The sequence below is a fragment of the Lissotriton helveticus genome, chromosome 10 (assembly GCF_964261635.1).
Source record: "Lissotriton helveticus chromosome 10, aLisHel1.1, whole genome shotgun sequence".
Lineage (NCBI taxonomy): Eukaryota > Metazoa > Chordata > Amphibia > Caudata > Salamandridae > Lissotriton > Lissotriton helveticus.
Genome location: NC_136071.1, coordinates 1,196,718,674 through 1,196,735,671, shown reverse-complemented (window position 1 = coordinate 1,196,735,671; position 16,998 = coordinate 1,196,718,674). Strand labels below are relative to the sequence as shown.

The window sequence follows — 16,998 nt, the reverse complement described above, 5'->3', positions numbered from 1 at the left end:
ACATGCAGAACCTATAGACAGGAGCTCATGCATGAGACATGCAGATCTATAGACAGGAGCACGTGCATGAAATGTGTAGTTCCTAAACACATTGACATCTATATATGAACTGTGCAGATCTTAAAGACATGAGCACAACATAGTATCTGCAGATCGAAGAAGACAGCCGTGCATGAAATGTGCAGATCCTAAAGACAGAAGCACATTTATGAAATATGGAGTTTCAAGAATGATCTCATAGACAAGAAATATGCGGATCCTAAACCTAGAAGCATTTGCTCAAAATGTGAAAAATGTTGTGAGGCAGAAATATTGTGTCAATAACATCTTAGGACAGAATACAGAAGGTAAGCATATTGTGTCATAGGTATTTATTATAGGGTTTTAAAAAAAATCTAAATAATTACATTTTCAAATATAATTGTATAACCTATCATTTCATTAGTTTGATACATTTAGTTATTTTAGAATTACAAGTTATAAGTATTGCAATAATGTTTGTGTATAGTCTGTTTTAGTATGTTTAGTAAATTTTATGCGAAATGTAATTTTTATTGAATGTAACTAGAAATTGCTAATTGAGTAGCGGGTTGTAGAGTCTGGAAGGGGACTTAGTAAGTAAATTATTTTTAGTGTAGAATTTTTTTATTTATTTAATGAATTAATTTGGAATTTATAATCAATTAAATTAACAAATTGTTATTCTAATAATTTTTTGACTTTTTATTCATTGTTAATTGGTTGATAAATGTATTTGTTTTTATATTTATTAAAGTATGAATTGGAATTGTGTTGTTTAATTGTTAATTTGTAAAAGTGTTAATTGCAAATATATATATATATATATTTTTAAATAATTTATTTTTTAATTACTTAATTGTTTTTTGGTGGTGTTTGTGTTTTATGGCAGTAGAGTGGGAAGTGTTTTAATTGAAACTGTTTCTTTCTAACACATTTATTATTTTATTTGTAATATACAATGTGCATTTGTTAGATTTAAGTTTATGTCTTATTTTTAATAAATTGATTTATCATTTTGAAGATATTTTAAAACGGCATTATTACCTGTATTTAAATATTTTATTTAAAAAACATTAGGAGTGGGACTAGCAATCCTGTCCTCTCCAAAATCCAACACTGTTCCTACTGTTGCTTAGATTTGAAAGAAAATAATAAATCGTAACCTACTCCTACCCCCCAAGAGTCCAACACATTTCCCACTTTTACTAATGTTGGAGTGGAACTAGTAAATTGAAACCTTCTACAGACCAACACTTTTTCTACTGAAGCAATGGCTGGAGTTGGAATAGTAAATATAACCTATCTTGAAGTCTAACACTTCCCCTACTGTTGCTGAAATTGTAACTAGTAAATCTGACCACTCCAATGTCCAACACTTCCCCTGCTGTTGCCCAGATTGGAGTAGGAATAGAAAATGACTCCTACAAAGTCCAACACTGTCCCTACAGTTGCGGAAATTTTAACGGGTTTAGCAAATCTGACCCCAACAAAGTTTCAAGCTTACCCTGCTGTTGGTCAGATTGGAGTGCAAGTAATGAATTTGAACCGGCGAAAATATATATATGGGCTTACAATGGCGGCAAACACTGTGATACAGCTGAAACAAGCGACAGAAAAGTATTGTAAATACAGAATGCATAAAATCGGCCATGAGGATGCTAATTGGATACCTGTAGCTTGATATTGTGCACATATTGAGGTGTAATGAACTATCTGGCAACGGGGACTGTATTTGAGGAAATAGCACTCTGCCGATGCTACAAACTTTAAGATTCTGGGAATTTTTTACCACAACAATATGGCTGCCAAAGTACTTTGAAAAGCAAGCTGGATGGCAGCAGTCCTATTTTTAGTACTATTGTGTATTCCCCAATGGGAATGCATGAGCTGTATTTTTAAAGAGCATCATCAGTTGTATCAGTTTGTTGGAAGTGAGCATTGAAAAAGGCTCAACGCCGAAACACGTCTCTTCAGATAAAAATATTTGGAACTGACCCCATGAGTGCTCCATTATTCTCCTTTTGGGATTTTTGTAGGTTTATATTCGTGGGTCCACCCGCACGCAATAGAGGCACCCGCCCTGAATGCAGCTGGCTGCAGGTGGAACTTGGAAACATATAAATATATATTTATATATTTATAAATTAATAAAAATATTACACAAAAAAATAAAAAACATTAAACTAACTTAAAAGAATATATATAATAATATACAATATATTATTATATATGTTATTTAAGTTAGTTTTTTATTATTTTTATTTGTAGTGATAGTTTTATTAATTAATTTTAATATTGTTAATCTATATATTAATATCTATTATTTGTAATTATAATGTCTTGTTATTAGTATTTTTTTAATTTGTTCCGATATTTTTACATATTGTGTGAAGTTATGTTAATTATTTTAGCGATCATTTTAAAGTATGTATTTTTATTTTATGCTTGTATATATTTTTATTATTGTATATATATATTGTCTTTGTAATATTGGTAAAGTTAGTATACTTTAAAATAGTTAAAATTCAATATAGTTACCCATTTTCTGAATAAAATGTCTTTTATATTGTTTTTGTTGATTTTTTACTTTACATGCAAGGCACGTAAAGTCAATATTTGGGTCCTCAATTTTTTTCGGCAATATTTTTGTATCTGATATTTTTATTGACGATATTTCATCAGATAACCCCATGTGTGGATGTTTGAGATTTGAAGATCCTAAATAGGGGAACAAATGCATGAACAGTGCAAACCCTAAAGTCCTAAGCACATGTCTGATAGGTGCAGATTCTAAACTCAGGAGCACAAATAAGAAATGTGCATATCCTAAATACAGGAACACACACATGAAATATAGATATTCTAAAAACAGTAGCATATGAATGAAATCTGCAGAACCTAAAGACAGAGGCTCCTATGTGATCTGGATAGGTTCTAGGGCCGGCCCATAGGCTTGTAATGCGCTGATCCTAAAGACTGAGGATCATATGTGAACTGTACAGGTTCTAGGGTGGACCCATGGGCTTGGAATGTGCTGATCCTAAAGACGGAGGCTCCTATGTGAACTGGACAGGTTCTAGGACAGGCCCATGGGCTTGGAATGTGCTGATCCTACAGATAGAACCACATGCATGGAATATGCAGATCCTACAGACTTGTGTGAAATGTGCAGACCCTGAGACGGCCGCACGGACATGCTCTTGCTACAGGTCTGCTGAAGGGCAGCAGGTCCGGGAACTCCTCTCACCTGGGGCTGAAAGGCTCGGAGTCTGTGTGTTCCGTCTCTAGGGACTGCTGGTTCCGACCCTCTCGGGTGATGGTGGTGGTGGTGGTGGTGGTGACTGTCCTTTCGCTGGAGTTTATGATAGATCTGGAATACAAGAAAGAACATGTCACCTTCGGTGCAATGAAACCAGACAAGGAAGCAGCAACACACTGCATGGAAGCAATCATGATCATTTAGACAAAAAACAGTGTCCATGCCCCAGTTCCCCTTCTCTAAGAGGCAGACTCACTGAATATGTAATTACAAAAAAACATTGCATCAAAAATGGAAGGTTGTCAAAGAAAATTAAATGCACCATTCTTTTCCCTTGAATCTGCCAATTTTTCTAATTTAGGTCTCTGCAATTCCAGACTCAAGATGTGGTCAATTATTTATTCAGGTCCTTTATACGCCTTAGCGCCTTCAGAGTAATCATAAACAGTTAAATGAGGGATAAGGAAAGGGGGGGTAGATCCCCGTTGAAGGCATGAACTGGTCCTACAGCCGCCACTCCCCTGGATGTGGGAGCTGACTGGTCCAAATCTGGTCTGAAGAACTCAGTTTCCAAGAGCTTCCTGACCTGAAGATACCCGATGAGACAGGGAAGATGTGGGCTTTAAGCATTCTGAGGTCTGGGTCTGGTGCTCAGAAGACCCGCCTCCATGCTTGAGTTGTTTGAAGGATCGCTGTGCACCAGACAGGAAGCGACTGATTCATACCTCTGGGCTTGGACTTAAGAACATGTCATGGTCTGGAGGTAAATTGCTTCTTTGCTCCATTAGGTGCTGTGCATAATACAGAGACTTTTCAATGTGGTTGCCTAGTCCAATGCAGTGTGTTACTGCTAATTCACACACAGAGAACTCATGTCCTTCATTGAATCTGTATTCATGGCCTATCACATGTCTTTTACCTGTAATCAATCATGTGATATCTCAAACAGCGTACATATGCTCAAGTCCTATGACAGTTAATGTATCCATATTCATGCCCTATCACAATCTGTGTACCTGTAACTATGTCCTATCTCAACCACTACACCCATAATTGTGCCCTATCACAATCATTGTATCGGGTACTATTCGCTGCACTGTTCATATCAACCACTGGACCTGTAATCGTGCCCTAACAAAATCATTGTATCGATAATTATTCACTGTTCAAGTCAGTCAGTCAGTCAAAACACTTTTAGTCGATAAATTAAAATCATAAAAAGTACATACACACAAAACAATACAAAACTAATAACATTTAGTATGTACATATGGGCGTTACAAGATAAAATACCTCAAGATCAAATCAGTAATCCATATAAAATAGATAAAAACAATTTCAATAAAAATATATAAAAATCAGCAATTCATATGACATCAAGGGGTCGATTCCGATCCGTAAAAATCGCTCCGAATAGTCGTTCAGAGCGTTTTTCCCATACGAATCGTACCCTGCAACGTCCGCCATACGTACGACGAAGTACGATTCGTACCAGGAGCCGGACTCCGTACGAATCGTACAGAGACCGCACGACTCGAATCCCCGTATGAGCCTCCGTCGGAACCCGCTGTACGCGAGATCTGTACGACTCGCGGCTGGTTTTTATGACCCAGCAAGTACGATACGTGTCGGGTACGCACTGTACGACTCTTTTTTTACAGGAGCTATAAACAGCCGTAAAAGCAGAGTTCGCGCTGAAACAGGTATGAAACGCCCCCCCCCGGTAGGGTGTGTACCCCCATGCTCGCAGTGGTACGCCCCGTACCCCGCGATCATGGTGTGTACGCACCGTACCCCATGTTCGCTGGGTGTACGGTGCGTACACCTCATGATCGCGGGGTATGGTGCGTACCCCCCATGATCTCAGGTGTACGGGGCGTACCCCTGCGATCATGGGGGGTACGCACCGTACCGTGTGTATGTGATTGTGCGCTTTTCCGTACGAATCGCCCTTACCTGACGTGGACCGTACGGATCGCGTCATGGTGCCCCGGTCTGTATCGTACTTGTCGGGTCATACGGCGTGTGTACGAGTCGTACGGAGATGGCTCCGGATACGATTCGTACGGATGTTTATTTTACCGGATCGGAATCGACCCCCAAGTGTAAAAGATCTTTTCTTCTTAAGGCGCACAGCAGCAGCAAGAAAACTAGCAACACCAAACATGATCCAAGATTCATCTAATAATTGAAGATACAGTAGTGCCGGTCTTGTCTGCAAAAACCCTTTTCCCCTCAGGTTCGGAACTATAAACTTCCTCTGAATATCAATAAAAAGGTCACAAAATAGCATAAAATGCAAGGTGTTCTGTGCTGAAAAATGATCACACTTACATGGGCCGGCGTCTTCTGGTTTACACCACCCTATGCTATCCCCCAGAATAAGATGAATCATATTCAGTCGAAACCTAATCAGGAGCCACCGATGGAAAAGATTGGTCACAATCTTTAAATAGAGCTCAATTGCTGGAGAGGTATTTATCTAGTAGTGGGCCCTGACCATAGGTTTTTGAAGCTCCTGTTCCTCCCGTTCCATCATCTTTAAGTTAAAAAATTGGGTCTTAACCCACTTCACATCATCTTTTCTAATCCCACCAGGTTATGATGAAGTCATTTGCTAGTCCCATAATAGTGCCTTTGTCCCAATCGTTGGATCAGTGTACCAGTAATTATTCAGTGTTCATATCAACCTCTGGACCTGTAATTGTGCCCTATCACACATTTGTGTCTGTAATGCTCACTCTTACTAATGTTGTCCCTGTAATCATGCCCTGTCACCATCTCTAGACCTCTAATTATGCCATGCCACATTACTGCACCTCTGATCATGTTCTATTACAACCACTGGACCTGCTTTCGTTCCAGATCACACATGGTACATACCCACCCAACATCTCCCCAGGGCAGAGGGGCCAGAGAGAAGTTCTCTAGCCTCCCAGACCCATCGTTAGGGGGCCACAAGCACCACCCAAGCTTCCAGAGGCAGCTGGCAGGGAACGGGGGTGGCAGGGCGGGCAGAGGGGGGAGGCAGGGGGGTAAGGCGTAGAAAAAAAAACTTGCCTTTTGCCGGCCGCCGTCTCTCCTTTGCTCTGGTCTCTTCTGATGCCGCCATCTCTCATTAGCTACCCTTGCAAACAGGAAGCACCCAGGCTCCCTCCCCATAGCCAATCAGAACGCTGCAATGCAGCGTTGTGATAGGTCTGAACACCGTGGTTTGCGCTCAGACAAGCAGTGGGAGCCTGTTCATGTTCCCCACCAGGCTGTGTATTACAGTCTGGTGGGGAACATGCAAAGTGCGCATGACTGTTTGCCAGGCCCAAGATGGTCGGCCATGCAGCCATGTCCGCTTGGAGTGTGCAAACCACTCGTCCCCGGTGCCACCATCCCCGCCCCGCCGTAACCCAGCCCCGTAGTGAAAAACGAAATGAAAATAACAAGATTATTATCATTTTATTTTTCCTTTCCCTGCTTTGAGAGCAGTGAAGCAACGTACCTTCTGGAGGTAGATTCCGTGTCGTCCGAGTACTCGTAGGATGTGCGCCAGGGGTCGGTACTCGAGGTGCTCTCGGTGGTGAAGGTGGTCTCTCTTTGCATCGGGGTGGGCCTGCAAGGAGAAGAAGTCACAGCCTGAAGGTCTCGGTCACATGTTCATCTCTTGCCATGAACTCAAGCATGGGGGCAACAGCTTTGAGAGCAGTGAAGCAACGTACCTTCTGGAGGTAGATTCCGTGTCGTCCGAGTACTCGTAGGATGTGCGCCAGGGGTCGGTACTCGAGGTGCTCTCGGTGGTGAAGGTGGTCTCTCTTTGCATCGGGGTGGGCCTGCAAGGAGAAGAAGTCACAGCCTGAAGGTCTCGGTCACATGTTCATCTCTTGCCATGAACTCAAGCATGGGGGCAACAGCGCCGCGCCCTCCTTCAACCAGTGAGCGAAGCAGTGGCGCAGCGAGTGGGCGGGCGATGGTGAGGTGAGAATAATGGGCGGGAAAACATGTGCGGGGAGGCAAACGGGTGAGGACCTGGATGGGTGGGGCGAGGAGACGCCGAGTGGACCTACTGGGCACGGAGAGAAAAATGACCATTTACAGAAAAAGTGAATTTCAACTTTATGGAAAGTATAGTGCATAGATGCATCGAGGCCCCTGCATGGATATACGGCTGGATATGGATGTATAGGTGCATGTATGTACTCAAGCATTTCACATACATCTGTTCCGCATTCACCACTGCATTCTGAGTTCTTCGACTTCTACTGAAGTGCCTCCGTAGAGACATACACTGATGTCCACTGAGAAAATTCCACCACCTCAGGCCTCAACTGAGGTATTCGTCATTCACTGACCTATGTTCAGTCGTTCCACATTCATGCACTTTTGTTTCCCAGAACTCCATTGAAGAATCAAACATTTGGGCCTCTCAGTTGGACTGTTCCTATGAGGCACAGGGTCAGACTGATTTGCATATGGTCATGTCTGAACTGGGGTGGCTGAGTGAGCTAAAGAATGGTGATGGATTAAACCCAGATCGGTTGACTGAGGGTGAGTGTTTGATTTACTAAAACACTCCGTCCATCATCCCCTTTTGTATCGCTTTGTTCGCCCTTAGTGTGGCAGGGTATACTCAGACGTGAGTCCCTTGCTCACTTGGCCACTGGATTCAAGATAGCCTGGCTGATGAGGATTATGAATCCGAAACCGGTCCCAGGATGCTTGTTTCCGGTCCAGGGAAGACATGGCTTGGCATTTCGGGGGGTCACAAGCACCACCCAAGCTTCCAGAGCCAGCTGGCAGGGAACGGGGGTGGCAGGGCGGGCAGAGGGGGGAGGCAGGGGGGGGAGGCAGGGGGGGAGTAAGGCGTAAAAAAAAAAAAGTACCTTTTGCGGGCCGCCGTCTCTCCTTTGCTCTGGTCTCTTCTGATGCCGCCATCTCTCATTAGCTTCCCTTGCGAACAGGAAGCACCCAGGCTCCCTCCCCATAGCCAATCAGAACGCTGCAATGCAGTGTTGTGATAGGTCTGAACACCGTGGTTTGCGCTCAGACAAGCCGTGGGAGCCTGTTCATGTTCCCCACCAGGCTGTGTATTACAGTCTGGTGGGGAACATGCAAAGTGCGCATGACTGTTTGGCAGGCCCAAGATGGACGGCCATGCAGCCATGTCCGCTTGGAGTGTGCAAACCACTCGTCCCCTGTGCCACCATCCCCGCCCCGCCGTAACCCAGCCCCATAGTGAAAAACGAAATGAAAATAACAAGATTATTATCATTTTATTTTTCCTTTCCCTGCTTTGAGAGCAGTGAAGCAACGTACCTTCTGGAGGTAGATTCCGTGTCGTCCGAGTACTCGTAGGATGTGCGCCAGGGGTCGGTACTCGAGGTGCTCTCGGTGGTGAAGGTGGTCTCTCTTTGCATCGGGGTGGGCCTGCAAGGAGAAGAAGTCACAGCCTGAAGGTCTCGGTCACATGTTCATCTCTTGCCATGAACTCAAGCATGGGGGCAACAGGGCCGCGCCCTCCTTCAACCAGTGAGCAAAGCAGTGGCGCAGCGAGTGAGCGGGCGATGGTGAGGTGAGAATGATGGACGGGAAAAAATGTGCGGGGAGGCAAACGGGTGAGGACCTGGATGGGTGGGGAGTGAACAGTGGGGTGATAGAATGGGTGAGGAAATGGATGGGTGGGGAGTGAACAGTGGGTGATAGAATGGGTGAGGAAATGGATGGGTGGGGAGTGAACAGTGGGGTGATAGAATGGGTGAGGAAATGGATGGTTGGCGAGTGAACAGTAGGGTGATAGAACGGGTGAGGAAATGGATGGGTGGGGAGTGAACAGTGGGTTGATTGAATGGGTGAGGACATGGATGGGTGGGGAGTGAACAGTGGGGTGATTGAATGGGTGAGGAAATGGATGGGTGGGGAGTGAACAGTGGGTGATTGAATGGGTGAGGAAATGGATGGGTGGGGAGTGAACAGTGGGTGATTGAATGGGTGAGGAAATGGATGGTTGGGGCGTGAACGGTGGGTGATTGAATGGGTGAGGAAATGGATGGTTTGGGAGTGAACAGTAGGGTGATAGAATGGGTGAGGACATGGATGGGTGAGGAGTGGACAGTGGGGTGATAGAATGGGTGAGGACATGGATTGGTGGGGAGTGAACTGTGGGGTGATTGAATGGGTGAGGAAATGGATGGGTGGGGAGTGAACAGTGGGGTGATTGAATGGATGAGGAAATGGATGGGAGGGGGAGTGAACAGTGGGGTGAAAGAATGGGTGAGGAAATGGATGGGTGGGGAGTGAACAGTGGGGTGATTGAATGGGTGAGGAAATGGATGGGTGGGGAGTGAACAGTGGGGTGATTGAATGGGTGAGGAAATGGATGGGTGGGGAGTGAACAGTGGGGTGATTGAATGGATGAGGAAATGGATGGGAGGGGGAGTGAACAGTGGGGTGAAAGAATGGGTGGGGAAATGGATGGGTGAGGAAATGGATGGGTGGGGAGTGAACAGTGGGGTGAAAGAATGGGTGAGGAAATGGATGGGTGGGGAGTGAACAGTGGGGTGATTGAATGGGTGAGGAAATGGATGGGTGGGGAGTGAACAGTGGGGTGATTGAATGGGTGAGGAAATGGATGGGTGGGGAGTGAACAGTGGGGTGATTGAATGGGTGAGGAAATGGATGGGTGGGGAGTGAACAGTGGGATGATAGAATGGATGAGGAAATGGATGGGTGGGGAGTGAACAGTGGGGTGATTGAATGGGTGAGGAAATGGATGGGTGGGGAGTGAACAGTGGGGTGATAGAATGGGTGAGGAAATGGATGGGTGGGGAGAGAACAGTGGGGTGATTGAATGGGCGAGGAAATGGATGGGTGGGGGTGAACAGTGGGGTGATTGAATGGGCGAGGAAATGGATGGGTGGGGGTGAACAGTGGGGTGACAGAAAGGGTGAGTAAATGGATGGGTGGGGAGTGAACAGTGGGGTGATAGAATGGATGAGGAAATGGATGGGTTGGGTGAACAGTGGGGTGACAGAAAGGGTGAGTAAATGGATGGGTGGGGAGTGAACAGTGGGGTGATTGAATGGGTGAGGAAATGGATGGGTGGGGAGTGAACAGTGGGGTGATTGAATGGGTGAGGAAATGGATGGGTGGGGAGTGAACAGTGGGGTGATTGAATGGGTGAGGAAATGGATGGGTGGGGAGTGAACAGTGGGGTGATTGAATGGGTGGGGAAATGGATGGGTGGGGAGTGAACAGTGGGGTGATTGAATGGATGAGGAAATGGATGGGAGGGGGAGTGAACAGTGGGGTGAAAGAATGGGTGAGGAAATGGATGGGTGAGGAAATGGATGGGTGGGGAGTGAACAGTGGGGTGAAAGAATGGGTGAGGAAATGGATGGGTGGGGAGTGAACAGTGGGGTGATTGAATGGGTGAGGAAATGGATGGGTGGGGAGTGAACAGTGGGGTGATTGAATGGGTGAGGAAATGGATGGGTGGGGAGTGAACAGTGGGGTGATTGAATGGGTGAGGAAATGGATGGGTGGGGAGTAAACAGTGGTATGATAGAATGGATGAGGAAATGGATGGGTGGGGAGTGAACAGTGGGGTGATTGAATGGGTGAGGAAATGGATGGGTGGGGAGTGAACAGTGGGGTGATAGAATGGGTGAGGAAATGGATGGGTGGGGAGAGAACAGTGGGGTGATTGAATGGGCGAGGAAATGGATGGGTGGGGGTGAACAGTGGGGTGACAGAAAGGGTGAGTAAATGGATGGGTGGGGAGTGAACAGTGGGGTGATAGAATGGATGATGAAATGGATGGGTGGGGTGAACAGTGGGGTGACAGAAAGGGTGAGTAAATGGATGGGTGGGGAGTGAACAGTGGGGTGATAGAATGGGTGAGGAAATGGATGGGTGGGGTGAACAGTGGGGTGACAGAAAGGGTGAGGAAATGGATGGGTGGGGAGTGAACAGTGGGGTGATAGAATGGGTGAGGAAATGGATGGGTGGGGTGAACAGTGGGGTGACAGAAAGGGTGAGGAAATGGATGGGTGGGGAGTGAACAGTGGGGCGATAGAATGGGTGAGAAAATGGATGGGTGGGGAGTGAATGCGTGTGTGAGTATCTGGTGAGCGAATGGGCAGGTGAGTGAACTAGCAGATAGGTCACTTGGGGTGTAAATGCGATAGACAATAAGTGAGTGGAGTGTTTTATGAGGTTGTATTAAGTGTGCGTATTCCAAACACAGTCACTGCGAGGAGAGGCAGCGTGGACCTACTGGGCACGGAGAGAAAAATTACCATTTACAGAAAAGGCGAATTTCAACTTTATGGAAAGTATAGTGCATAGATGCATCGAGGCCCCTGCATGGATATACGGCTGGATATGGATGTATAGATGCATGGATGTACTCAAGCATTTCACAATCATCTGTTCCGCATTCACCACTGCATTCTGAGTTCTTCGACTTCTACGGAAGTGCCCACATAGAGACATGCACAGATGTCCACCGAGAAAATTCCACCTCAGGCCTCAACTGAGGTATTCTTCATTCACTGACCTATATTCAGTCGTTCCACATTCATGCACTTTTGATTCACAGAACTCCATTGAAGAATCAAACACATGTGCACCTCAGTTGAGGCACTACACATTCAGACTCTGCCACGGAGGCATTCTGTGTTGACGGACTTCCTTGGAGGCGCTCTACTTTGACGGACCTCCATTAAATAAATCCATATTCATGCACCTCCAGTGAGGCGCTATGCATTGACCAACCTCCAAGGTCATACTCTCAGGGGGCTCACACACCCCAGATGTAGGACAGGGAAGATAAAACTTCAAGTTCATACTCTTAGGGGGGCTCACACACTCCACAGACAGACGACAGGGAAGACCAAACCTCAAGGGTGTACTCTCAGGGGGTCCCACACCACAGAGAACACGAAGATCAGAAATAAAGGTCTTTTACATTGTGGGCTTGGTGGATGGCGATTACCACATGTGGAGGTGTATGAACCCCTAATATTCTCTCTTTTGCAGAGAAACCCCACATTGATTCATCATCAGCTGCATCCCTGGGGAGCGTGGGGAGCTCACTCTTCAATGATGTCCCGTCACTGACTCTCTTAGTGTCACCCGAAGTAAAAGAGGAACAGCGGGAGCTCAGCCTCCTGAAGAGACTCCAGACAATACAAAACTCAGCAGCATGACTCATACTCGACCTCACCAGATGGACCCATCACGCCTCACCTCAAGAAGCTGCACTGGCTCCCGATCCAGAAGAGATGCCACCTCAAGAAGCTGCACTGGCTCCCGATCCAGAAGAGATGCCACCTCAAGAAGCTGCACTGGCTCCCGATCCAGAAGAGATGCCACCTCAAGAAGCTGCACTGGCTCCCGATCCAGAAGAGATGCCACCTCAAGAAGCTGCACTGGCTCCCGATCCAGAAGAGATGCCACCTCAAGAAGCTGCACTGGCTCCCGATCCAGAAGAGATGCCACCTCAAGAAGCTGCACTGGCTCCCGATCCAGAAGAGATGCCACCTCAAGAAGCTGCACTGGCTCCCGATCCAGAAGAGATGCCACCTCAAGAAGCTGCACTGGCTCCCGATCCAGAAGAGATGCCACCTCAAGAAGCTGCACTGGCTCCCGATCCAGAAGAGATGCCACCTCAAGAAGCTGCACTGGCTCCCGATCCAGAAGAGATGCCACCTCAAGAAGCTGCACTGGCTCCCGATCCAGAAGAGATGCCAGTTCAAGATGCTGATACACGCATACAAAGCCCTGCACGACGAAGGACCAGCATACCTCAACAAACGCATGAGCTTCCACCAACCTACTTGACACCTATGATCCGCCTCTCTCTACCGTGCAGACACCCCCCGGATCTGCTTTGGCAACATTTGAGAATGCTCCTTCTCACACCTGGTGCTCACTTCTTCGAGGTGGTCAGTTCATTTGAACAGCCAGGCATCGAGTCCTTTCCTGAATTGCCGAAGCAATGAGGCGATTCTGAGGGGCAGAGGGAGGTGACCATGACCTCCCTCTGCCCCTCAGAATCGCCTCATTGCTTCGCCTCATTGCTTCGGCAATTCAGGAAAGGACTCGCTGCCTGGCTGTTCAAATGAACTGACCACCACGAAGAAGTGAGCAACTCCAGCGCCTCGAGACCCTCACAGGTGATTTGCCGCACTTTATAAATCCTCGATTGATTGATTGATTGATTGAGCCTTCAAGTTTGTCCCATTACTTGGGTCTTTCTGTGGTCCTTGCTCCAGGTAGAAGCGCCTGAGGAGCTCAGTGTCCACCAAGCAGGAGGTAAGAGGCGTGTTCAGTGACATCTGCTGAAAGCCCCTTTCATCTGAAATGTCCTCTGTGGAGGGCAGACAAGAATGATCCCCAGTGACCTTCTGCCCCTCTACGTGGCTCAAGCATTCTCAATCGTTGGTGCTTCTGGGATAGGGGCTCAGCCCATGAGGAAGAGACTAGGGCCATGAACTACTTCCGCACCCTGCACCAAACAGCGGTCATAGTGGACATACCTCACTCAGTGCTGCCCAGGGGTAGAGTCCCTCTTCTGAGTCAGTCTAACCGTCGCCGAAATTATTCACAAGATGTCATACTCATTCCAGCTTTTCGACCCTGTCCATTTGGACATGGACATCTCAATTAGAAAGCCTTCTCCTTGTAGCACGGATTCGACCTCCGACACCCAGCCATCTCTCTGACACGGCACACGCTACTCACCTGGTGTAGGAATCCTGCTTGGAGGCCTCTGCGTCTTTCGGACTCTCATAGTTGGACTCTCTGGTGATGGTGGTTGTGGACGTCTTAGTTCTGGGTTTATCCGCTGAGTCTGAGCTGTATCTGGACAGGAAGGAGAAACACTGGATAAGATTTCAGTGGGAGCTCACAAGGCCCAATAAGAGCTAACGCAAACCTCAACGTGGTTCTTAGAGGTAGGTAGAACGGTGCTGAGTACAGAGACCCCTTTCTGGAGCAAAGCGGAGCGCACTGTCGGAGGCAGAGGTAGAGCGGACAGGACTGAGTACAGAGACCCTGTACTGGGGCAACACAGCGCTCACCGTGGGATGTAGAGGTAGGGAGAGCGATGCTGAGTACGGAGACCCCATACTAGAGCTTGTTGTGTGTCTTGGAGATAGGGAGGGCAGTGCTGGGCATAATGCCCTGTTTTTGAGCAATGCAGAGCTCCCTGGGGGGCTTGAATGATGGGGAGCAGTGAGGTGTGCAGACACCTGGGTCTGGATCAACTCAGGAGGACTAGTTGTGAATGTCAGGAGGCGAAGAATCAGTGTAGCCCTGGTCTGGACTCATGCTGTGAGGGAGAAATCCAGAGGTCCCTAATTAGACAGCACTGGGATATTAAATGCCAAACCTTAAAATATATTCACCTTTCTTTCAAGGTGAGTGGGATCTGAAATATGTATAAGGCTGCAAATTATTCTAGTAACCCACCTAAAGATACAACTGAATACAGGGTAACCACAGAGCCCGGTGGTGCAACTGGTGACCACACATAAGCCTCCAAGACTTCACTCTAGAGGGATCTGGGCTCGTAGACCCTTGTGGGAGGAAGCAGCGACCTTAGTCGCAAGGAGACCACATTTACTGTTGGCTCCACCCAAGGTTTTTATTTTGGGGGATGTGTTGGAGGCCACGTAGAAGTAGGAGGGCTTTCCACCTTGAAACTTTGAGAAACCATTCGAGTAATCTTGATTTCTGAGACAAAGCTGCCAATGCCAGACTGAGCTGTGTCGGTTCTAGAGAGACGGGCCACACCGTGGTCCCCGGCCCTGCACTCCATGTTTTCGATCACTGGTTGTCTAGAACTTGGAACCAGGAACAGAGAGGAAAGGAAGGGGGTAGAGAGTGGTATGGGGGTCACCTAAAATGTCTTGTAGTCTCTACAAGAAAATCACAAGGCTTCTGGAAGAAAACCACATTGGAGGAAACCAAAGCATAGAAAAACTATTTTAAGGAAAGAAAATTTTAAGGAAATATAAACAAATCGAAAATTAAAGAAAACATTTTAAAGTAAAAAAAACCTTTTAAGGAAAATACATTATTACATTACAATTAAGTGAAGTTAGGGGTATTGAGGGGTTTTTGGGTTCAGGGATGGATAATGTTTAGGGCTGATGTGGGGCTTTAGGGTTCAGGTGTGGTTGGAGTTCAGGTGTAGAAAAGGATTTTTAGGATTCATGGATGAGAGGAGTTGATGAGTAGTGAGGCGTGGAGTTTTGGTATAGAAAATGGTTATTTGGGTCTAGGGATAGGTGGAGTTTAGGGGTGGTGAATGTTTTTTAGTGATCAGGAATGGGTGGAGTTTAGGGGTGGTGAGTGGTTCTTAGGGATCACAGATAAATGGCGTTTACGGCTGGTGAGGGATTTTAGGGTAAACAGGTGGGCAGTTTAGGGCTGGAGAGGGGGTTTTAAGGTTCAGAGATAGGTAAAAATGAAGGCAGGTGAAGAGATTTTAGTGTTCAGGATTGGCTAGAGTTTAGGAGTGGTGAATGTTTGAAGGGTCATTGGTGGAGTTTATGGGTATCGATCAATCAATCAATGGAATTTGTATAGCGCGCTACTCACCCGTAAGGGTCTCAAGGCGCTGATGGGGTGGGGGGTGGGGGTCGCTACTGCTCAAACAGCCATGTCTTGAGTTGTTTCCTGAAGGAGAGATGGTCCAGGGTCAGCCGTAGGTGAGTGGGGAGGGAGTTCCATGTCTTAGCTGCCAGGTAGGAGAAGGACCTTCCTCCGACGGTGGACTTCAGAAATCGTGGGATGGAGGCGAGGGCGAGGCTGGCGGATCAGAGCTGGAGGGTGGGTGTGTAGAATGTGAGGCGGCTGTTGAAGTACTTCGGCCCCATGTCGTGGAGAGACTTGTGTGCGTGGGTGAGGAGTCTGAATGTGATCCTCTTGTTGACGGGGAGCCAGTGCAGGTTTTTCAGGTGGGCAGAGATGTGGCTGCGGCGAGGGATGTCCAGGATGAGTCTTGCTGAGGCGTTCTCAATGCGCTGGAGTCTTTTCTGGAGTTTGGCTGTGGTTCCAGCGTAGAGGGTGTTCCATAGTCCAGACGGCTGGTGACGAGGGCCTGGGTGACCGTCTTCCTGGTTTCAGTGGGGATCCATCGGAAGATCTTTCGGAGCATGCGCAGGGTGTTGAAGCAGGATGATGAGACGGCGTTCACTTGCTTGGTCCTCGCGAGGGAGGAGTCCAGGATGAAGCCCAGTTTGCGTGCGTGGTCCGTTGGTTTGGGTGCGATGCCCAGGGCGGGGGGCCACCAGGAGGTGTCCCAGGAGGAGGGAGATGGGCCGAGGATGAGGACTTCCGTCTTGTCTGAGTTCAGTTTCAGACAGCTGATCTTCATCCATTCTGCGACTTCTCTCATTCCTTCCTGGAGGTTGGCTTTGGCGGTGGCGGGGTCGTTGGTGAGAGCAGAGGATCAGCTGGGTGTCATCGGCATAGGAGATGATGTTGAGGTTGTGTTGGCGGGCGATGGCTGCGAGGGGGCTCATGTAGACATTGAAGAGGGTGGGGCTGAGTGAGGATCCTTGCGGGACGCCGCAGATGACTTTCGTGGCCGCGGATCGCAACGGGGGGAGGCGGACTCTCTGGCTTCTTCCAGCGAGGAACGAGATGATCCACTCCACTGCTGATCCTTGGATTCCGGTGTTGCTGAGGCGCTGTATCAGGGTGTGGTGGCATACGGT

General features: G+C 47.4%; 1 protein-coding gene across 1 annotated transcript in view; it reads right to left on the bottom strand.

Moving 5' to 3' along the window:
- Positions 1-16,998, bottom strand: part of LOC144784940 (uncharacterized) — a 327,184-nt gene that overhangs the window by 19,268 nt on the left and 290,918 nt on the right. Inside the window, exons 18-23 of the mRNA XM_078664054.1 lie at positions 14,015-14,134; positions 13,193-13,198; positions 8,585-8,695; positions 6,991-7,101; positions 6,774-6,884; positions 3,269-3,391 (exon numbers count right to left, since the gene is read on the bottom strand). Of these exons, the coding sequence (XP_078520180.1) occupies positions 3,269-3,391; positions 6,774-6,884; positions 6,991-7,101; positions 8,585-8,695; positions 13,193-13,198; positions 14,015-14,134 (582 nt within the window). The remainder of the gene's footprint in view (positions 1-3,268; positions 3,392-6,773; positions 6,885-6,990; positions 7,102-8,584; positions 8,696-13,192; positions 13,199-14,014; positions 14,135-16,998) is intronic.